Source organism: Lycorma delicatula, chromosome 13 (genome assembly GCF_047948215.1).
Source record: "Lycorma delicatula isolate Av1 chromosome 13, ASM4794821v1, whole genome shotgun sequence".
NCBI classification, from domain to species: domain Eukaryota; kingdom Metazoa; phylum Arthropoda; class Insecta; order Hemiptera; family Fulgoridae; genus Lycorma; species Lycorma delicatula.
The window spans coordinates 49,449,071-49,474,113 of record NC_134467.1 but is presented as its reverse complement, the minus strand read 5'-3'; the positions used below and the strand labels follow the sequence as shown (position 1 = coordinate 49,474,113).

Below are 25,043 nucleotides of genomic sequence, written 5' to 3'. Positions count from 1 at the left end.
GCCACTGCTCTTAGGATGCTCAATGTAGTCAGTTCATCATTTATTTATCCATCTTTCAGGTGCGTTTCATTCAAGCCTGGTGGTAACTTTACTAATGGACAGTAGTGAACCTCTCTTTGATATAGATGAAACCAAATGATCTGCTCCTATGTAGCCTGCATTAAAGCACAACCAAATGATCAGACTTTTGATGCGATGTTCTCCAAACAACAAGTTAATCAATATTAGGAACAGCTAAGATCTCCACTAGGCATCAAAGCTCACTTTTCTTATTTTTAAACTTATAGTTATCTTAGTTACTCAACATTATTACCTCCCCCTTGGCGGCCTTTTTTTTTTTGTAAATTATTGCATTAGTCTTTGTCGAAATCATAAAAAATATACAGATTTGGTTATCTTATAAGAAAGTATTGTAAATACAGTACAGTATTGTAAATAGCTTAAATCCAGATGCTATTTTTTATACAGAGAGCTCTAAATTTAATAACTCTGTTTGTGTTTGGCAATAAAATATATATGTTTAGCCTTCCCAGCATCACCAGTATTTTTTCATGTACCTGTTTACTATTAATAAAGTTTTAAATATATTTAACCTGACATTCCAACACGTATTTGTCTGCTCAGATTCCATGAGTGCCTTGCAAGCAATTAGTGACATGTTCTTGTGAATGAGATACAGTCTGTTATTTCTGAAATGACTCGACATAACACGAGTGAGTTTCTGTTGGATCCCCAACCACATTGGAATTTCATGCAATGTGCGCGCTGACTGTGAGGCAAAATAGGTTTGTTTTCAGCGTTCTTTCACTGATCATGTTATTTCTGAAGAAGGTAGTTTATGATGAGTAGCAAAGTGAATGGCATGCTACTATCAATAATAAACTTTGTCCAGTTAAGGACAATGTATCACTGTGGAGCTCTTCCAGGAATAACTGATGAGAGGAAGTTATCATTTGCTGTTTGTGAATAGACTCGCTGATAGACATCTCATGACTAAGATGGATGCACCTATTTGTGTTCGCTGTGTCTGCCAACTGACAGTACATCACATATTTGTGGACTGTGTCTGTTATGTGGCATTGTGTCAGAAATTTAAATTTGAGCTAGCATCAGAAATATTTTAGGAAATGTTAGGACTATGTTATCCAATGTCTTATTTCTTAAGACTTCCTTCATCGATTTTTTCCGTTTGGCTTATGCAAATAAGCAGTTTTATTGTTTCAAGTTAGATTTTTAATATTGTTTTTTATTATGGTTTTATTTTGTTTTAGCAAATGGAATAGGTGTTTGAAATCGGTTAAATTTTTAAGTTAATTTTTACTTAGTTACAACAGTAATTTTTTTGGGTGCTGGTAACGACACTTCATTGTTCACCCAGGGAAAAACTACTATTCTCAATAATAATAAAAATATTTATTATACTTATTTATGGCTTTTAGTTTTTTGTGTTATATGAGTGCTTTTGTCGTGATCACTACTTCAACAGACATTAAACAAATTTTTTGTCATAATTGTCGATAAAACTGTTTCATCTTCCAAGGCATTTAATTAAAACTGATGTGTTCTGTTTTAATATTTTGACAAAAAAGTTTTTTAATATTATGATGAAGTAGAGATCATTACAAAAGCGCTCATATAATACAAAAAAAGTAAAAGTAGTAAGTATTATTCATAATAGTTTAAAGAATGCTGTATTTTCATACTATATTTGTATTTTTTAATCATTTCAATTTGTATACAAACAGGAAAAAAAGATCCATTTTTTAAGATTCTAATGAAACTGAAGAAAGTTTGATCGATCATCAATTCATGATGTATGCAAAGACAAGCTAGTTCCGTGATCCAGATACTGTAAAAATCAAAAGAACGCAACAAATGGAGGTTGATTGAAATGCAGCAAAGGGTTCCTCAAGTCCCACCTGGCCTTCCTCAATGAGAAAGGTCCAAGGATATGCCTTGTTTGGAAGCTCGTCTGGTCAGGAAATGACTCCTGGTAGATCATCCATGAGTGTTGTCATCTTGGACAATGAGAACAATACAAGTTCAGCTGGATCACGGGTAAGAGACTTTAAAAAAATAAAGGAAGGCTGCAGACCCTCAAAGTGAGTTTTATTTATCATTGTTAATTTTTTTAATATTATGAAGACACCAGAAACACAATTTAAGTAAGTGATGAGAAGTCTTAGTTCTATTTGATTGTGAAGAAATAGTAAGTATCAAAGTTAACAGCCAAAATTATTTGCCAATACAGTAAATGACTGTAGTATTTGATACCATAAAAGTAAAAAAAGAAAAAAACCACATCAAAAATTGGAAAATAATATTTTTCAATTCTTATTTAAATTTCTGCATGTGTAAAGTAACTACCAACAACTTAAAAATTCTTTATTTGGAGCCAGTTTCCAAAATTCCTAACTGCTACTATTTCCATTAAATTATTTATATTAAAAAGAAATATATTTTTCAGTCCTTTCTTCACACTTTGTAGCACTGTTTTAATCAAATTTTAAATGGTAAACATAATTGTTAAAAATTAATTGTTTTACATAATTGTTAACTTTGTAGTATTTATGTTTTCATTTTTTTTTTTTGAACATATATACAAAAATTGATTTGCATAGTTAGAAGTAGCTTGAATTTATATAGACTTTTGAACGTCAAACGTTTTGTGTCACAGTTGACAAAAGAATATTTCTAATCTCTTTATAAAAAACTATAAGATTAATAAGAAACAAATTTAAAAACCCAGAAATACATTACATGTGTATATGTAGACATTAGAAAAAAAAAATCTATAAAAATATTTGTTTAATAGGCTAAGAAAACTGGTCAAAACAGCTTACAAATCAAATGAGGGATTTATATAATTAGGAAAGGTGTTAAGTAACAAAATAAATGTTAAAACTACAATTTCCATGTAGTATTGTACTTTCAGATATTTAAAATAATAATAAAGATTTTATTTGCCAAAGGTTACATTAATTTCTTATTGTTATAAATATAATAATAACTATATATATTAATATTCTTAATTTAATATTTTATATATTATTGGTGTTTTTCCCCAAGTGAAAAGCACAATTTTCTAAAAAAATAAATGTTTTGTGTTATTGAGATTACAGTTCTTAATAGAAATAAATAATTACTAAAATAGGGGGAAAAATAAGTGATATTTGTTGCAAGATAAATAACAAGGAGTACTTGTTGCATGCAAATTAATTAGTTTTATTTTCCTTTTCTTTTTTTAATAACAGAGAACGAAACAGTTAAGTTTACAATAAATTCTCAAAAACCTTTGTAAAGTTGATAGGTTTTGATAAAATTGCTCTATAATTACATAAATTAATTTAGAACTTTTGTGATACAGTGTCAGCATTATAAGTTTTTAGATAATTTTTGATTTTTTTAAATTGAAAATCTATTAATAGTATTTTAAGATAAACTAGAAATAAAATATACTTCTCAAGAAATGAAGGCTAGTATTCATCAATTACAACTGATAATTTATCTTTAAAATTAATGAAAGATATCAGTATTTACCGATAAAAAAAAGTTCCAGTTCTGAATTGATATTTTTTTTCTTTCAACATTTTTATTCTAATAATTTCTATTTCCTTATTTTGTTAAAAATGTTGATCATTACTAAACCGAAGCAAGCTTATTTCAATACTAATTTATTAAACAAGTGACTTTCTATTAATGAAAATGCTGTTAAGACATATTAATGTCTAATATTAATATAATATATATATATTAATATTTTTTTTAAATTTAAACAAATAAATAGCGGAAACTGGTATTGTTAACCTAATTAAATATTGTTCACATAATCAATAAAACTAACGGTTTTGTACACATTTGTTAGGAGCGGGTAATTTCATGTTGATTCTTTACCCTCCGGCACTCTTACAAAAAATTGTACACGGGATGCTAATTTTACATGCATAGTCGACAATGTAAGACCCACCAGGGAGCGTGTCTGTATATTGTATTTGGTTCTTGCTGTGGTAAGAATCTACACCTACCGTGATTAATTTCCAATTATTTCGTATTTTTTCAGTATTATTTTTGTTATAATTTTAATAAACCAATCAGTTATGTGTTTATTATAATATCATATAGGTATGAAAATATTACGTAATTGTTCTAAATACTTATATTATTTTAGTTTAATCGTGATTCATTGTAGGTTATGTTAGCGTTATCTATGATAAATAGGAAAAACTTTAGTATAAACAGTGAATTCCTTTCCTTTGAAAAATAATATCAAAATGTGTTTTTTATATTATTCGTTAAATATAAATTCGGTTTGTATTAGTTGATAGTTTCGTCTCATGTTCGTTCTCATGTTAAAGAACGTTACCGCTGTAGATTTCGTTATATTTGATAAACGACATCACTTTAAATGAGAGCCAAAAGTTATCTTTTATGTTTTATTTTCATCGTCGGCACAACAATTTTATTTCTCGTATTAGGGGACCAAAAACCTTCAATACAGTCGATCGTCACGGAAACGCATAAGCAGTTGACCAGCAATATTAAAAGTTTTAAGGTACGTATTAATAGGTGTGCTATTTTGGCATTTTATTTAAAATTATGGCTATAAAATTTCCAGGAATAATTTTTACTCGTTTTTTTTCTTGTTTTTAGTTTCCAATATACTGCAGTAATTGTTTAGGAGGAAGTAAAGGTTAGCAAATGAAATTAATTTTCATCCGTCATTTTCTAGGGTATATTTATATATATATATATATATATATATATATATATATATATATATATATATATATATATATATATATATATATATATTAATATATATTTAGTATATTAATATTATGGTATCCTTAATTATTATATACAACATTATCATTGGAAAGGGGGTTTGTGATTATGACAAAACATGAATCATCTGAGAATTCTGTTTTGAAGAAACTTTTTACATTGCATCAGTTATAGTACAATTTTCTTTTAATCATTTAACAAAATTATTATTATATAACCTGCTATTTTTCTTGAATAGTATGATTCATCATCATATGATTTTATATATTTTAAGATTACTTTTTTGTTTATTTGAAGGAATTTGACAATTCTCTTAAGATGACAATTTTTACGCATTGTAAGTATCAAACACCTGCTACAAAGAGTGGATTGAGCCTGTTTATCCCAGGAAGCAGACAAAATATATATTTCTTTTTATAAGAGTTTTAATAGAAAGGAATAATTGTTTTGTAGAATAAGAAAACTCTTAAAGGGATGTATTTCAGAATCAATATAGACCTGTTTGTCTTAGTTCTAGAGTTATGCATTAAATATTAGCATAATTATAATTGATATTAGCATAATCCAATTGCTTGTTATTATGTTGGCAGGATAATTTAAAGGTAGTTGAAGAGAAACGTTTAGAAGCAGATGAATTATTCTTACTTAGGCTTGGTTTTGTACCGGAACCCCATCTGTATCCGACTTCTGTATGGACTAATACATCGTTACCGGTTATTGTTTCATATCTCTTAGATGAACAAGCTGAACATGGAATTAGCCTTTCAAAAAACATCGCACATTTGTTACCAAATCATACTTTACTTTTATATAATTTAGGATTAAGCAAATATCAACTACAAATGGTAAGTTTTATAAGATTTTTAAAAAATAATTGATTTGTATGTTAAATTTTTAATCTTTACATTCATATGTAGCATTTTATATTGATGCATAGAAAGCTTTAACAAGTTAAATAGAGTAACTGTTTACATAACATTTAATGATGACATTCATTTCATTTATGTTTTCTTATTTTAATTACTTGTTTTTTTTACATGTCATTATTTTATTTTTTTTGTTGTTATTTTACAAATGTAATAGAGATTGTTAATACTAATATATTATCAAACTTAATCGGTGCTGATTGTAAGCTAGGATAGTGGATTTCATTGAAGTAACCATCTTTGTTACATACTTTTGCAAAATAATGATTTATTAAAATAATTTATTAATTTTTAGTAACGATTGAAAATTGTGGGTAATATTTTTTTAATGGCTGCTTATAAAGAAATAGAAATGTAATACTGTACGTTTTTTAAAATTAATTGGTTAATTGTTAATGAAGAAAGCTGTCATCAACATGGAATGTTCTGTAAAATTATTTTGCTTTTCCTTAAAACAATTTAAGGAAATTGGTTTTTCTTATTTTTTTTATAAGCCATACAACTTCCATTTTGTGACCCCCTTTAGTTTTTATTGTGTTTCTTGCCGACATTCTGACAAATTTTGTTGAATATTGCTTACAAGAGCAGGGTGGTCTACTTATTACAAAGTTTAATGTTGTCCTTTTGCAGGGTAGTGGTACCTACTTTAAAAACAAAATGGCATTCCAATTTGCCCCTAAATCCAAATAAATTTCATTTAAACTCTTCGATTGGTTTTAAAGATTTTGAGTGGTAGCTTACTTGTGTATTTACAATCAAAGCAGTAGTAGCAGCCTAATTGTTAGCATTTCAGACTCTTAATTGAAAAGTCTTGGTTGGAGTCTGACTTTTTTTTTTGTATGAATCTTTTGATTTAACCGTATTCTTTTGAACTCATTGTTGTTCGTTTCTTCCTTGAGACTGAAGTTTAAGTTGTTAATCCAACTTCCAGTTTTGGAATTTAGACAGAGTTAGTGGTATAGTGAACGATTGCTCACAAAATTTGACTTCAACTGAAAAATTATATCAGAAATATTGTGTTGTGTAGACTTACCTCTAATCTGTTGTAACCTGACAGATCGGTTTGTTTGACTAAGTTGGGTAATGTGTAAGAGCTTTAAGTTTGATTTTGATATTCTATTGTTACTTTGAATCTGTGCTCAAAAACTGTTAAATTTTTTAAGATTTTTATTTTTTTACTTCTTAGCTTAGTATTAGCAAGATTTTTATTATTTCTTTAAGCTTTAATAAAAAAAAAAGAAGAGGGTTATGCGTTGGTTTTTATTGTGGCTGTAGGGACGAACTGATTTTGATTTTTTAATGATTCAAATGCCATCTGAGCTGGCCAGTTTTGCGTACTGGTTACATATTGGCTTAGTTAGTGAGCTGCTGAAATCTGAATAGTATTTTATGGTTGTTCAATAAAGTAATCGTTCAGTTATGTCTTGCTGAAAATCAATAAATATTAATATCTGTAAAAATGTTTACTGTTTCTTTAGTGACTGGTTGTACTATAATTTTTTTTTGTCTTCAGTAATTTGACTGGTTTGATGCAGGTGTCCAAGATTCTCTATCTAGTGCTAGTAGTTTCATTTCAGTATACCCCCTACATCCTACATCCCTAACAATTTGTTTTACATATTCCAAACGTTGCCTGCCTGCACAGTTTTTTTTCTTCTACCTGTGCCTCCAATATTAAAGCGACTATTTCAGGATGCCTTAATATATGGCCTATAAGTCTGTCTCATCTTTTAACTATATTTTTTCAAACACTTCTTTCTTCATCGATTTGCTACAGCGCCTCTTTATTTGTCACTTTATCCACCCCATCTGATTTTTAACATTCTCATATAGCACCGCATTTCAAAAGCTTCTAATCTTTTCTTCTCAGGTACTCTGATCGTTCAAGTTTCACTTCCATATAAAGCTATGGTCCAAACATATACTTTCAAAAATCTTTTCCTGACATTTAAATTAAGTTTTGATGTAAACAAATTATATTTCTGACTGAAGGCTTATTTCACCTATGTTTTTCGGCATTTTATGTCGCTCCTGCTTCGTCCATCTTTAGTAATTCTACTTCCCAAATAACAAAATTCTTCTACCTTCGTAATCTTTTCTCTTCCTATTTTTACATTCAGCGGTCCATCTTTGTTATTTCTACTACATTTCATGACTTTCGTTTTTGCTCTTATTTATTTTCATGCGGTATTTCTTGCGTAGGACTTCATCCTTCATTGTTTCTTCTAAATCCTTTTTACTTTCGGCTAGAATTACTATATCATCAGCAAATCGTAGCATCTTTATCTTTTCACCTTGTACTGTTACTCCGGATTTTTTGTCAAGTAATCAAAAAACCCCTCTCACCTGTTTCTTTTTTTATGATAATAGTCTTGTAAGTTTTTTTTTCATAAGTATGCAGCCTGTATTAAATTAGACAAGAATTATTAGACATTGTTAAGATTTTTGTTGTATACATTTCTGTGTTTTGTTAAATTGAATCTGTTTGTCATGTTTTGTTAAAACAGGTTAGATAGTCTTCATATTGTAATAACTGTATGTTCGATATAGATGGAGACAATCAGCAAAAATTCAAATGAACAAAAATATTAAAGAAAAGCCCATTTGTTTTAGTATTTTCCATAAAGTGCAGAGATTATGTGTAAAAGGTGCTCTTAAAAAAAATTGTGCATTTTAATTTAATTGTATGAAAAAATGTTATTTTTTAGTAGCTGTTATTTTAATAGTTACCAAAGTTAGATAATTGAAATATAAATTTTTTTAAAAATAAATGTTATATATAAATACCATATTGCTTTCTCTTGCAGAAAGTATTAACTCTGATAATAGCTGTATGAAAAATTTAGCTACATCATGCTCTTAATTTATTCCTACTGCTCACCAACTAATGTTACCTTGGATAAATTTACATTTAAATTGATTTGAAATTCTAGTAAAAAGATTTTAAAAGAATCATTCAAATTATCTGGGTGGTTGATGAGTTTTAACTATGAATACATATAAATAGATGTTCTGGTAAAGATACATTATACTTTCTTAACTGATATGGTAATACATTGTATATTTTCACCTATTTACCGGTTTGCGTGAGCCTTGTTTATAATTTGTTCATTTTTAAATTATTTTGTAATTTTAAAGCATTGTTTAATAAAAGCTATCGTTTTTTCTTTTTGCAGCTTCAGTTACACTGCAACAGTAGCAAATGTATGGTAGTCGACTTTGATATCGATACATTTCCTTCTTTTGTATTAGATGAAGATAAACTTCATGCTTATAGGCCTCTTATAATTCAGGTATATAAATATCAAGTAAATACCAAACAGTTTAATTTAAGGAACATCTATACTATGTAACTTTGGGATTAATTTTAATTTAAAATGAGAAATCTATACAAACTTGGAAAGATCTAGACAATATTTTAAAGTTTTCAGTAGATAATTGGTTTTTATAAAGTTAAGCGGTGTATTTGTCTTATTAATTTATTGTTTACAAATAACTAGTGATTATTTTTATTAATTTCTCAAACTCGGAAATGATGATCTAATTTGATTACTTTTATGTAACAATCACTTGGTTGTATATCATTACAATATAATTATTCACTATATGGATTATAATTGTCTAACTTTAAAAATGAAGAAACCCATTCTATTGTGCTTTTTCAGATGGAAATAAATTTGGTACGGGTAAGATTTCCTGTTACTGAAGTATTTTTTTACAGCAAATTATGAATAATTTGGACTGTTGTTGTAATTTAAATGGACTGTGCCGATACTAGTACTAAAAATTTCAGTAATTTCCCAAATTTTTATGCGTTTGTCTTTTGGAATAACATTAATGTCATTAAGAAAAGTGTCAATTGAAATTTCTATCTGTCTTCTGCTAGGATGAAAATTAGTTAGTTGACTGATTTAAGTTGTTCAATCTACTTACGTACAAGGTTAATATATTTTTTACTACATTGCTTTAACATCTGTGACTGAATTTCAGCTGATCTTAAACTTTTAAAAAATATGTAAAAATCTTATTACAGTACGTTTTTCTTCACGGTACAAATCTCAAGTGGAGCTAACATTGTGACATAAACAAGAGAGGTTAACAGTAACTGAAATTCTTATAGCTTATAGATGAATTCTTATATAACATCTGATATTTTTTATGTTAGGGGTGCCAACTTGGACGTCATATTGTTTCAGTTTATTCTGTTAAATAGTTTTTCCGCTGTTGCCATTTGTCTAATTTATTGAACGACTCCTGTAGTTATAGTTTTTTAAACTGTATTTTTTTTTAAAGTAAATAAATAATATGAAAGAGAACATGATATAAATGAATTTAAAAGTAAGGGATTATAAATATTGAGAAAAATATTACATTTATTATAAATATAAAAATAATATAAATTAATGAATTTACTAATTAATTACAAGAGGGATATTTTATTTAAAATGATAGGTAATAATTTTAATTTAAGTTGGCAATAATAACAAAATTACAGTTGCTTTCAATTAGCTTGACAGTATTGGTTATACGGGAGTTTAAGATGAACTTTTTCAACAGCTGATGTGTAATCAGTGCTGTCTTAAAAGGATTTTTTAATTTTGAATTATAATAAAAAAGGAAAATATCATCTAACCAACAACGAATGGTTTTATTAACAAAATTCGAATACAGATTAAAGATAAATGTCAGATATAAATGCGAAAAGAACAAAATATAAAACTCAACCAATATTTTGCATTATATCAGTTTAGCCTGATTTTTCTTTATTTTTTTTTTAATATTAGGTAAAAATCATTTATAAAAAAAGTACATAACAGCAATTAACAAATTAAACACTCAACATTTTCTGTTCATCATTCGTGGATGAATCTGAATCGTCTAAATTAATAATTAATTGGTTTACAGCAACATCCATTAAATACTTGTTTTTCCATAAAGTTATTTCGATTTCCTTTATATGGTTACAATAATGTTGCCATTGCGAAGCCATGAAGTTTACAAATTTTTCTTTTAAACTTTTTCAACAGTCTCAAGCATATTATCGGTTAATTTTTTTATTAAAGTAAAGAGTACATTAACAGTATAAAGAAAGGCTACTTGGATAAATCAAATTATCCTAGACACATATAAAATTAACGCAGATACAATCCCAATAATTTTATTAAAATATTAGATATTTCAAATGACCTTTATAAAACCAGTATCCTCGAAAAATTCAATATATATTACTACAACAATAAATTAATCAGTGAACAGACCAGTTATGAGGATGATATTTTATTTAAACAAATAATTAATAATTATCAGGATGCCTAAACTGTTTTCCTCCAACCAGTAATATTCATAACAACTGCGACCTTCTTATATAACAGACATGACTATACTGTGATAACCAGTTGTGATTTTAAATTAACTTTTTACATAATTTAATTTCAATGATATAAATAGAAGAATAACTAAATTGTTGAATGACCAAAAGTACTAGAAAAGAGACTGCAAACACATTAGTGGTAAGGTTGTATTTCATTTATTTATATATAAATTATGTTGTCAGTATTGTTATTGCGTATATGACGTTTAACCTCTTGCCATACTTCCCCTACCAGGTTCAGTTGTGGATGATTCGGCAGTAATCGCAGTATAGTATGACCTCTGATAAAAAAATATGTTAAATTTTATATTTAATTATTTTTAGGTTTCACATTTTTTACAAGTCGATACGACTCCAGTTTTAACATTGACATTGAAAGTAGAATTCTGTTTTCCCTCAATCAATTTTGCATTTCAGCCTTAGGAGTATTCGAATCAGGAGAGGGGTTGGCAATCGCATTGTGATACGTTGGATTGTCGAGAATGATAACGGTTTCATCTGGCAAGTCAGAGAAACCCGCTTTATAAAACCAAAAAATTCATATTATCATGATAGTCTGTTTATATCAAGCCTGACTTTAACATTAAGAAACAGTTCAGAGCAAAACTGGCTCCTCTGCTAGCATTAACTATTAGACAATTTCCTTTAGAGATTGGTGCAAATTAGCCTTCTTTACTTCCATCTGTCCAAGCTTTACCGTTTGTTTAATCGCTATGGACATAAGTCTCGCCTGCGGACGTGATATTCCAACCGTCTTTCTGATACCATCTCAACTTATTAAAAAATGATTTCTTTTCAGTCTTATATTTTGTTTTTAAAAAAGAATGCATATATTATTATGAGTTTTCCTCCATTTTAAATCCAAATTCTGTATGAGAGGGCAAAATAACATTTTATTATTGATAAACCTTTAACGATCTTATTGTAAACAGAATCTACAGTAGATTTTCTCTTTTCAGTTATGTGTAAGTTATTAATAATTCGCCTAGAAGTACCGATTTGGTTTCTCTCTTTGTGCTCTTAATATTTGGTGTGGAAAATGATGATGCATAGTGTTGTAGATTCACAATAAATCCTCCAAACAGTGCTTGTACTAATCCCGGTTGCAGTCGCTGTTTTTTCAATGACATTCAGAGAAAGTACCTGCCATTATCTTTAAAATAACTAAATACATTGAATATTATTACCTCTCTAGTTTGGTCCTTAATGATTTTATTTCTGCCTCATTTACTTTTAAATTGTATAATTTTTGGTATTTATTATTCTTTTATTATTACTTTAAAATTGTATAAATAACATTGGATGACAATATTCATAAGCTATAGAAACAAATAGAAAAAATATCCAAAAGGGAAATTTTATTTGGCGATCGTAAAGTTTTAAATTTAAAATTCCCTATACTTTTATTATTTACTGTCAAGCTAATTGAAAGCAACTGTAAAAGACAATTACAATTTGGATCAATCTTCTAAATCATGAAGAAGTTATTATGGCTGTTTAAATTTTTTGTCTTGCTGGTTTGATCAGGATTTTACAATGGCTTCCTTGGTTTGCTATCGATAAAATTTATTCAATAAGCAAATTTGAAACATAAATTAAATAGTATTTTACGCAGTCAGGCCAGCTTTTACATTTTCATTGTCACATAGCTTATAGCAATCTCTGATTATATTTTAATTTATTATATATCGATTATAAATTTGTGTAATCATCTTGTATTCTACCTGGTGGCAGGTCCCTTATGTCACTTCTTTCTCCATCCAGTTCTGTCCCAAGCCTTCTCCATTGTTCCCTTGTAGTTTGCAATCTTCACTCCGTCTTTTAACTTCAATCTTCTGCCTCCTTCTCCTTCTACTGACTCTTCCGATGTGTTTGTCAAGATTCCACTGTAATCACACGTCCTAATCGGTTTCTCTTTCTTTGTGAATTTCATGCATAAGTGCTCTTTATTTTTTAATCCTGTTTATTATTTCCTCATTTCTTACTTTCTTGATCCTTTATGTCCACATCTTCCTCTGCCTCTTCCTCATCGTTGATGCTTCATTTCCATAAAAGACATTCCATATGTAATATTTGGCTTTTAACTCTAGTCCAGACTTCTAGTTTGTAGTAATTTCCTCTTCTTATTAAAGGCTTCCTTTGTCATCGTTAACCTTCCTTTTACTTCCATTGCACTATTAGTCCTGTTTATCTGTAATTTTTCACTGTCTATTCTTCCTTCATTTGTCCTTACTTTTAATTCCTCTTTGTTATTTACTTCTATTAATTTAGTTTTCGTTATATTTATTTTCATTACTTACTCCAGGGCTGTTAACAAGTGTGATTGTGCTGTCGCTAGAATTACCTCAATCATCAGGAACCTTGTGTGTGTTATTTTCATCCTCCTACATTTATTCCTCTCTTCTAACACATTCTCTTTCTTCTGTTAATCTGTATGGAAAAGGTTTGCACTTAAATACGGCTTTATATGTCTTATTTTTATAGGATGCCTTGAATAAAGCAGGTGCTGTATTATTTTTAGAATGCAATTTAAGAATCACTACTGGTAAAATATCAACACTATTATCAAAAGCACAAGTTAACGGTATTGTTACGTGGGCGACTAGACAAGCGGTTACTTCGTTGACGCATCCTAGAATGTTTGATTATTTTCAAACAACTGCTGATAGTTTTTACTTTTTACCGATGGTTGAAGCTACAAAGTTATTAATTTATAATACTAAAGATATTCATAATGATATCATGCTTCCGTGGGTACAGTGTGCTCTAATTCATGATTGTATTATGCCTATCGGTAAGTAATCATTCATTTCATTATTATTATTATTTTTTTTTTTTATTGACAAAAGAAAGGAATATATATAATTTGTTAATATTAATGGAAACTAGTAAATATTTTTGTTTCCTGTTTGTTGAAGGATAAAACTTTTATTAAAATAATGAATTTTAAAATATATGTTCCATCGTCAGAAATATTACTCTGAAGTTATATATGAACGCCAAAAAAATTAAAATGAATAAATTCATATATAATGTACACTATATGATTAAACATTATTAAATATTACTGACGATATTGTTGATGCATACTTGAAAAGTTTTAGAGAATTCTGACCTGAATTTGTCATTTTTTCTGTTTTAGTGTGTGTAAGATTTTTATTGTAACTTATGTGGGTTGGTCCAGAAATTTAACTGGTTGTTTATTAATTGATATTGTTATTTTTGCGTTTATTAGTGATGTAAATTAAAAAATTTTCCATGCTTTTATTTAACCGCTGCCTTTATTGCATATATGAAGGGGTAATAGATTAGTTTTGAGCTCATTTTGGATGCCTCTGCAAATCAATATTGTTATGTTTGTAGCACCAATTTAAAAAAAAAAACAATTCTATTAAAATCACCAGTTTTGTTCTGCGTAAAGTTTGTAATATTGTGTACATATTTTTTGATGTTAACATTTTACTGTTACAAAAAAGAAAAGTTTATTTCTTAGAATAGTTTTTCAGATAAGTCAAGCTCAGATGTCTGCAAAAAATTATAGCTGGCCAAGATAGAAATTTGTAAGTTTAGAGTGTTTTTTATCTGCCTATTTTTCTATTGGTCATGCCGTGTCTCATCTGTATGAAATAATTTTTAAAATATCTTTGAGAATTTTTGAAAATAAAACTCATTCCAGGATGTGATGGGTATTTTGAATTAACTTTGATACTGATGGAATAAATAGGACGCCACAAATTTAACTATAGTTTTGAAATTAAAATAATAAAAACGATCGAGATGGGTTTAAAATGAAAATATGAATTAAAGTATTCTGCGATTGACTGCAGCTATTTTAATAATATTCTGAGTAATTCTGATGGGATAGAATTTGTCCTGTAGATATAAAATACATGCATTCTGTAATGCTAGGGGATATGACTGAATGTTAAAACAATGCCGTAGGCTTAAAAACAGGTGAGGGAGTTTAATACATACACGGTGTGTGGGATGTGGGCATTATCTTTCTAATCATGTGACAACAGCCATGGAAATAATGCAACATCATACGTATTTCTATAAATGACTGGATTTGCCGCATTATTTTAGTTAAACATTTTTTATGAAAAAAAGTTTAAAATATTTACTTGGTGAACACGCTACTTTATATTTTAATGCAAAACTTAAGACGAGGTTTTTCTTTGTATTTCAGATGAAGTTTTGTAAACCAAATATGTGCATTTTGTTCTGCAACCCATTTTTGATGTAAAATCATAATCCCTCTACTGTAGAACTTATACGTATTCTGAAAAAAGAAAAGAAAAAGTGATCTTCACAGGCCTCTTTTGAAGCTAACTTCATTGTACTAAAGAGATTTCTGAAACAAATGATAGTTTTGACAGTGAAAGATCAAGATTATAATACGGTGGATGCATCAAAAGTTCCCGGCCGATCTTTCAATTTGTGATAGGTCAACAAATATGATGGGGTCTGTTGTGTCATGATGGAAGACGACAGTTTTCCTATTGATCAATTGTTCTAGTTCTTTATCTTGATCGCTAGGGGCAATCTTTCAGTTGTTGCAGGTAGATTTTAGAATTAATCCTTTGACTGGGCAGCAGCAGCTCATAGTGAATTCCTTTTGATCCCATCATGCACACGCTTACACATCAAATTTTTTACCATCATTCCTGGCTTGTGGAGCTTCACTTTGCTTTGACTACAGTCTTTTAAGTACATTACTGTTGCACACGATCCATTTTTCATTGTCCGTAATGAACAGTAATTTTCATTTTGTTTTAGCAATGACTAGATGGAAAGCCATTCCGTTAAATTTTTCATTGCTAAATCATGTGGCGCTTGAGTACCCAAGTTTTTCTTTAATTCGGCCTTTTTTGAAATGATTAAAACTGTTCTGCGGTTGAGGTTAATTACTGATATTGTGACGTTAATGAGCCAGTTCTGCTCAATATTTTCCATAATTTCATCGACTTTATAATCATTGCTGACCAGAGTGATGTACATCAAAATTTCCAGGTTTCTGTCAGGTTTGGCTTTGTGCAGCATTATTGATACCGCATCATTGTTGGCCTTAGCAGCATTTAATGCAACTGTATTATTATTTACATGATTATATTCAGAAGATTAAGGGGCAAAGCGATTGATTTTATGAAGAGACTATATTTTATATTGAGGCAAATTAAAATTTTGTATTTTCTCTTGCAAATTTTATTACTGTATAATGATTCCTATTAAAAAAAATTGTACTTTCAATTAAGTTGCTGTGGGTGTTTTTTTTTTTTTTTTTTTTTTTTTTTTTAATTATAATAAATGTAAACATTTAATTTTTAAAAAATTGTTTGTTATAGGGGCACAATCTGTAGGATGTAGATTTGATAAAAAACCACAGTACAGGTACTCTGGTTGTCATAGTTATGATTCTTCCGCGCTTAATATAGTACTCGGATTAAGATTTAAATTTAATGAAATGGAATATGCGTATCAAGATTCATCACAATATTTTCGTCAAGTCACACTTAGTTCTGCTGTTGAAGAAGTTACTAAATTGTTAGAAAATAGTACTGCTGACACATCTACTATTGATAGTTGAGGATTTTGTCATGTTACTTTTCTCGATAGTACTACTTCTGCTACTATCATTAATATTCCTACCACCACCACTACTACTACTACTACTACTACTACCACTACTATGACTTGTAATATGACTACATTTAATGTCAGTTATAAAATTTAAGTTTTACTTAAAATTCCTATATTTTTTTACATTAAGAATTTATTATTAGATTACATTGTTTTTTATTTTGCATAAAGGTTTATAAAGCAGGATTATTGTTGTGTTATAGTTAGATCATTAATTTATTATCTGCATAATAATATTTTTAAGAACCGCATGTGTATTTTTATAAACAGTAGCACTCAAATTATGTACGTAACTGGACTTTGACTGGGAAAAGCATTTTTAAAATCTCGGTTTACTTTTTGAAAGGTAGTGTGTAGTCTCATTAAAAATTTAACTAATCTTTTATTTTTATTTTGAATATACAGGTCGAGAACCTGACAGTTTTAAAAATGAAATAAAAAAATAGAAAATATTATTTACCGGTGTTTTTTTGTTTTATAGGAAATGTTGTGGCATTTATTGTTGTAATTTCATCTTTTTGGTAACATAAGATTTTTAATATAAAATTTTTCAGTAATGTTATCGTATAGATAACACTCATTTCTGCTGTAGGCAATTTTGTGTGATAGTATGTTTTTTGTGGCCGCATAAAGTTTTCTTAATTTTTTTTATATTGATTCAGAATCCAGTAACATAAGCAGTATAATTAAAACTCATAGGTAAATAATATTTAGATTTTTATTCAGATCTACAGAATACAACTAATTATTAGAATTTATTTTGTGTAATTGTTATATTATTATTTTTATTTAAAAATTAAACATTCGTGTATTCATGAAAATAATTAATTTGTTTTCCTGGAAACTTGCTGACGTTTACCCCTTGGTAGTTTTTCGGTTCAGAATTCTAAGACTGGGGACAAATTTACATCTATCAGTCTCTATCTATACACTGTGTTGTTTATATTTAATACGTAAGTATGTACTCGTAAACTAGCACGTAATTTGTGTAACAAACTTTTTAATCTCTAGTATTTTTTAAAGTAGAATATTTTTGGGATTCCTACTTCTCCATATTTCTCTTTCAAAACTGAATGATTTTGGAAATCAATTAATTCCAGTTGAATCAAAGCGCAGGTGCTTTTTCGGTTTCGAATGAAAAAAATCCATCAAAAAAAATTAATCGTATTTTGCAACTCTTATCATTAAAACGCTTATTGAATTCATTTTTTATTTCTTATATTTTGTCACAATATTGTGCGAAAAAACAATTTTGATTTTGTGTTTGTAACTGCTCACGTGTAGGAAAATGGGTCAAAATGTCAGTGATTTTTAAACAACGTTTTTGTACAAAACTTGCGTTTGCATTGTACATATTTATTATTAATTTATTTTTGCCTTGTAGTATAATGTTAAGATTATTGAGGTGGCGCTTGTAATAATAGTTAAAAGTGCCAGATCCTTAACCCACAAACGAGTTTTTGTAATCTATATATTTTCATTTCAAGAAAAAAGTTACTTCCTCCAAAAGCATATAGAATCCTCTTTAAAACTTTGTATTGAACTTGTGTACAATAAGGAAAATATATGTACAATAAGGAAGATTTAGAATTCATATTCTAAATCTTTAAGGAAAGAAGTAAATTGCCGATGGTTGAGTGCTCTTGCTTGATTAAAATTGATTGTTTTTGTTACGGTTTTCAATACATCATCCATTTTTAATATTTTAAAGATTGAACTTGTTTATTAATTAGACAGTAGTGAAAAGCCGTGATTTTCGGTTTATCTGGGTACTCGGCTTGTAATTTTCTTATCGGTTTTGATCAAATCCTCGATTTTCATCTCATTGTTTTAGCACCATCAGTTGTTACAGACAGAAGTCTGTCAAGCGAAAGCTTTCATTTCTCTAAAATGCTCCACACAGCATCAAAAATATCTTCACCGGTTGTAATTCCAAGAAGAAGGATAACAGAAGGAATTCTTCTATGGTCCTCTTATTATTATTACAACCATAGAAAAAAACAGCAATTTAAGCAAAAACTCTTATATCTGTGTTGTCATCAATAGCAGTTGAAAAGAACAGGACTTCTGTAGATATACCCTTTAATTGTAAATTGATGTTTTCTGCCGTTTCTCTAATTCTCTTTACCGTTGTATTCCTTGATAATGAAATATCAGAAATTATTGTACTTTTTTTGGACAGACGATTTCTGCTGCTTTTATGTCATATTGTTTGATTAATGAACCATCTGCAAACGATTTTAAACATTTTGCTAACAAATAGCTTATTTCAAAACTAGCTCTTACTACAGATTCATTAGTTTTCATGAATTTTGTAAATACTTATTGCTGACTGAGTAGCGATTTTATTTTATTTATTGATCATCTCTGGGTTACAGAATAATATACAAGACATGATTACATAAAACATTACATAACTACATATTAAACCCCGCAGAGATGCGGTTAAAGCAACTGTACACAGCCTGGAAAAAACCTAACAGCCAATACAAAAAAAATTTTACATTAAGTTACTTATCGTATTAACATGGTTTCTTCTGATACACTTTAACAAAATAATTAAAAAGTAAAAAAAAATCTACCTTACCAGCAAATAAAAAATACGATCTCTAGATCTTTCAGTTTTTTAAACCATCATCAGGACATTAAAATATTATATAAAAGTCAAAAATTAAAATGAATTACAGTCATGACTGTTTGCCTGTCAACAGTATATTGAAGAAAATGTAAAGTCTGCTCTGGTGGAATAAAATAAAATTAACAGAAACCATGTTATCAGGAATGATATTTTAATTGTTATGAGTATTATCTCTTTATGTTTATATTTAGGGTATATTTAAATAATTTATCCTCTTTAAAAAATTTTTATTCATTAATTAGATTTTTATGGTTGTTATAAATATGGAATTTCTCGTAATTACATGTATTAAAATATTTATAAGAGATATCCAAAATTTTTATAAAAGTATTAGAATTGTATGTATGACCATTATCTAAGATATGTTAGCATAATTAAAATTTTGTGGTTTATTATTTTTAATACTATAAATATGATGTCCCGGGTTCAAATCCTGGTCAGGTATGGCCATTTTCATACACACTACAAATCATTCATCTCATCCTCTGAAACAATACCTAACGGTGGACCCGGAGGTTAAAAGAAAAAAAAAAAAATATGTTCTTTTGCACTTATAGAAAATTTATGGTTTGTATACTATACCACCAAATATGTTCTTTTGTACTATTTACTGGTAATGTGGATTTTTCACTTTTTAATTATTTTATTTTTTCGACTGATGTTTAAAGCAATATTTTCAATATAAATTCTGCAGTTGAAATTAAAATAATGAAATTTAAAAAACTGTTAGCTATTTGTTAAAATATAGATAACAAACACAACATTTACAATACAACAGATCACAACAAAGAAACTAGTATGTATTAATTATCTTTTTGATAAAATTGTCAGAATGACTGCATTTGAAACTTAGTCACCAGTGCGTTGAGCACTGCAAAGCAGCATGTCATAACATGCGCAGAGAAAGCATGACTCACTGCAGAAGTAGAATAGCGATGCAGAAAAATTACCGCTGTGATGGCTACTTGCTATTTCCCCTCTGTAAAGGATTGTTTACTTAAACATTTTATTTCTGGTTTTAATAACCACAATGTAGCGGTAATACAGATAGAGGATGTTTAATGTCCTCTACCATTTTCCATTCACTACTACTGTAGCCTGTCCTGCAGATTTTACATTGATGTTTGTACCATGTTATCTGGGATTGTTCTGATTTCTTTGCATATCATCACAGATGCTCTGGCATTGTGAGCTGTTGATCCATCCTGCCAGAACGATACTGCATTCAAGTCAATCCCACAACAAAGAGGTTCAAAAGCAAGGAAATCTTGTAACATTGAGGAGTCAGGATTGACTGTCACTGCACAGCCTTCCTCGTTGATGAAAGAAAGAAAGAGCTTATGGTACCAAAACTTCCTAGAGCATATCAGAGTTATACATGAACTGTAAAGAGGATGTACATGAAGCTGCTCCTTAGAATTCGTATCAGACTGCTAATGAAAATGTTGTTTGTACTTATTTGCTTTGTCATGTCCATTTAGATCTTTTACCGAGGATTTGAAAGTTCAAATCCTTACATAGAATTCTTCTGATATTGCTGTAGGTAAACAAAGGCCAGCAGCGTGATTTCTGGTGAGGGCTTCTTGACATTGCCTGACTTGTTAGTGTTTGGAGGAGTTTTCATGAAGCGCAGAGGAGTTTGTGGTTTGTTTTTTGTTGCAGAAGCAGTAATTCCGAAATTTATTATCCACAACTTTATTACATTGTGGCTCAGAACAGCACAGTGATGTGGAATATTTAAATGTTGACAGAATAATCTGACTGCATTTACAACTGAACCGCCATTTTTAAAATAAATTTCCACTGTCAATGCACAATCTACAACAGTCCATCGATCCATTCTTACTGTAATGGCATCTGGTATGTAAGATTACAGCCATTTCAATTTCCAACTACATATCAGAGCCGCCAACTCATTTTGCCTGAAAAATTAAAAAAGTTCCTGTTTTTCACCCACTCATCCTGTATACTTTGCTTAATATAGTGTGATATTTATGTACGATTCTGACATACAGATAAATGTTTACATTTCTATGTGTTATTTGTAACAGGATTAGTTATTCTCACTTAAAAAATAAACAGTTTTTTTATTTTAGATAATATTCATTGCAGTAACATTTTTAATTAATTAGCTATGTCGCTGTAATCATTAATTGCATATAGTTACTTGAGGAAAACTACACTGTATTCCTGTTTATTTCTACTGTGTTAAGTTGCTTACAGAAAAATCTGTTATAATTTTGAATTTGTATCAATTTTTTCTGTTCACCGTCAGTGAAAAATTGGTCTTTACTTGTTCCATACTACATTGTATTAATTAAAATTGTGATAAAGTTGTGGTTATCAAGATTTCCCAGACAAGTTCTATTTTAGCAAACATACTTTATTTACATAAGTTTGAACATCTTCGAATCGGTTACCTGGCACAATAATACACAGGCTGTGGCAACTTCTGGAATGAGGACTTAAAAGTTGTTTTTTGGTTACTTGAGAAAAACGTGTGATTTGTAATTGGATCTTGGTAATTATATTGAAGTGACGATTTTTTAGCGCCATCTTTATCTTTGGGAAAATGAAGAATGAAGAAGTGCATGGTGACAGGATGCATTGTCATCATAGAGAATCTAGTTCTTTATACACCACAGATCCTCCCAGTCGCTTTCAGCGAATGTTCTTTCTCGAAGGCCTCGGAAATTTGCTATTAAGTTCTTTATTGACAATTTGGTCTGGGGAGATGAATCGTTGGTGAATAATATCACAGATATCGAAAAAGATGTGAGCATGCTCTTGACTGAGCTGCTTCTTTGTCTCACCTTCTATGGTCATGGAGATGTTGGGCTCTTCCATTCCGACAACTGCTGTTAGTGTGACCTGTCGCCTCATTGCGGTAAGCTTGTAGAATCAAATCAAATGTCTCTGTGATTGATTTTCCTGGCCTAATGTAAAATTTCATGTTGGCTCTTTGTTCCAAATTCTTAGATGTAGTGTAATCGTAGACTATCGTGTACACTTAATCACAAGAACACTAGTGTAAACACAGTAATGTCAATTGGCACACTGCATAATAAAGTTTAGAGGTTAGACTTGCACTACACATAAATCTTATCTTATCATTTGTTAGCAGCTGCAGAATATTAATTTATATTGATTTTTTACTGTTTTTAGGAAAATATATAAAAGGATTCAATGCAGTCATTAATTACTTACAATAGCTCAAAAAAATAGTTTGTATAGATTGTACTTCTGATCAGGAAAACATTTCTTTTTTTTTAATTCGATGACTGCAATTAGAACCTTTATTTTGCCTTATTTAGGTGGCCACTGCTCCTCAAATTGTTGATTTAAAAAGCTCCTTACCAAAATGAGGTGGAGCTCCATCTTACTGTACAACAGTAGTTAATTACATACCAATTGATTGAAGCTGAGGAATAAAATATTTTTCAAGCATTTTAAGATAAAATTCTATTAAAACTTCTTTAAAAACGCATTGTCCTATTAAATGTGTTTCAGTTATAATCGGTTTATATGATTGAACAAAGGGAAAATCTTTTAGATCTTTTTTCATTATTTTATGACCTATTGAGCAGGTAATATTTAGCTCTGAAAACCTTTTCCTGTTTGACTTAAGAGGAGATTGTAAACAGGATTCTTTAATGATATCAGAGTTATGAGTATTCAGTTTACTGGAAGGACGTCCAGATCTTTTAACCTGGGGAAAATCCTGGACAAAACGTTTTCCAATTTTTAGAGTGTCATTACTGATGGAGCTACCGTACCAAAATGCTGAACAAACCTCTGTGTTGTGTTTTTATTTGCATTTGTGTGCTCATGTTCCCAAATATTAGCAATTAGTCTTTCTTCAGTCGAATTACTCGCTTGTGTCTGCCAGTTTAACTTAACACTGCCCGACAAAAGTCTCACTAAATATTTGAATATTAACATCAATTTTTAACAAATCTGGGACTTTGTTGAGTAAGTGAAATCAGCTGTTTAACCTGTTTAATAATTGCTTGATGACATACTGTGTTCCCAGTCTGTATGTTATATCATGGAAAGGATGTTGTGGCCACTGTAGAACATATCGTTTTAAGAGAAATCTTTGTTTAAAGTTTGCCTCTGTCTTTGTTATTTTGTTTCAAATTGAATAGAATGAATGCTTTTTATAGCGTTTGTAAAATAATTTAACGTAAGATTATGGAACATTGTATGCAACAATCATTAGCATTAAAAGTTTATAGCATTAAAGTTTAAGTAGGTTTGGTCTTTTAATTATTGCATATCAAAAAGAATTTTCATTAAGTGTTTATCGTTCTGTTTATGGCAGAGAATTCTATAAAAAATTACCATAATAGATAGGGATCTATTTGGGTGCTGCTATTCATAAATTATTCACAAATGGTATCATTTTAATAATTATCTCATGTTTAAAATACTCGAATGAAAATGTAAAAGTAATTATATTTATGTATGTTTATTGTTATGTAATTAATGTTGTATATAATTTGATGTAAAAAACTCAACCGTTTTTTATTTTTTTGCTATTGCTGACTTAAGTAAATCATTCCTTTAACTTTATGTATATATATATATTTTGTATGTAATTCACGTTGAATCTGTCTTAAATAACTTTTAAGAAAATTATTAATTAAAAAATATTTGTTTTTTAATAAAACTACAGAATCTCATTATCAGACTGAAATAATTACCTGTCATAGCAATCATATAACATTAAACTTTTAATTTGCGGAAAAAACCGTGCTGTTTCGGATTATCTCTATTTTCTGATTTGACATTGTATTTTAATGTGGCTAATCACCTTAAATTGTTTATTTTTCTTATACAAAAATATAAAAATCCTCTACGCACCACATATTATATTATAACTTACTGAATGCTTTGTTCACACTTCTATGGGGTTTGTAGATCTTTTTTACTCGGTATCCCTACAAATTTGTAGAATTTGGTACATCTTGTTACCTCAACCGAGTAAGTTATGAAAGTTTTTTTAACAGTGTAGCATTCTGAAAGGTCCATTAATTTTTGCAGCAGTTTGTGCTTTTATGATTTTTAAATAAATTTTATATATTTTTCTTCATTAATTATCACAGTTAATATCTAATATTAATATCATAATAATGTTAATCTCGTATCATTCTAGCCAGCCAAATCGAAAAAACTTTCTATTACAGATTCATTCCTTGGTAATATTACATTTGAAATTTTTGTACGTAAATATGTTAATAAATATCCAAAATGAGGAAAACAAAAACATGAAATTTTGTACTAACTTGTGCAGGCACATCATGGTTAAACCGCATTATGGATAATTGAAGTTATTAGGTGTATATTACAAAATAGTAATTATTTCTATTAAACTGATGGAGTAGTTAAGACAGGTTTGACTGTTAATATTGTTTCTTAAAACATTAGCTTTTTATGTCTTGTATCACTCAGGTTTATTTGTTTATATGTGTTGCGTGTTTGTAAAATATTAAATTATATTATATTTTTCATTTGTGTCTTCTCTGGGTTTGTATATACCTATAAGTTTTCCACTGTTGTACATTTTTTGTAAATTATTGTGTTTATATATTTATATTTTATGAATATGTATCTTTTGTATGTCTTTTATGTAATAATTCTTTTGTCTATATGTTTTATATAATTTTTTTGCATTTATTTT

General features: G+C 28.9%; 1 protein-coding gene across 1 annotated transcript; it reads left to right on the top strand.

Annotated features, from left to right (window-relative positions):
* Positions 1–3,972: 3,972 nt before the first annotated feature.
* Positions 3,973–24,873, top strand: LOC142333633 (uncharacterized). The gene is made up of 5 exons (XM_075380980.1): positions 3,973–4,552; positions 5,376–5,630; positions 8,888–9,004; positions 13,567–13,876; positions 16,428–24,873. Exons 1-5 carry the CDS (start codon positions 4,406–4,408, stop codon positions 16,667–16,669), a joined length of 1,071 nt encoding a protein of 356 aa, XP_075237095.1. The 5' UTR covers positions 3,973–4,405; the 3' UTR covers positions 16,670–24,873.
* The last annotated feature ends 170 nt before the right edge of the window (positions 24,874–25,043 follow it).

What these genes read in the sequence shown, in the direction of transcription:
- LOC142333633 (XM_075380980.1), top strand. Translation starts at nt 4,406, where the DNA reads ATGAGAGCCAAAAGTTATCTTTTATGTTTTATTTTCATCGTCGGCACA. An exon ending in GCAAATATCAACTACAAATG is followed by an intron (nt 5,631 to 8,887) that starts GTAAGTTTTATA and finishes TTCTTTTTGCAG; the next exon opens with CTTCAGTTACACTGCAACAG. An exon ending in ATAGGCCTCTTATAATTCAG is followed by an intron (nt 9,005 to 13,566) that starts GTATATAAATAT and finishes TTATTTTTATAG; the next exon opens with GATGCCTTGAATAAAGCAGG.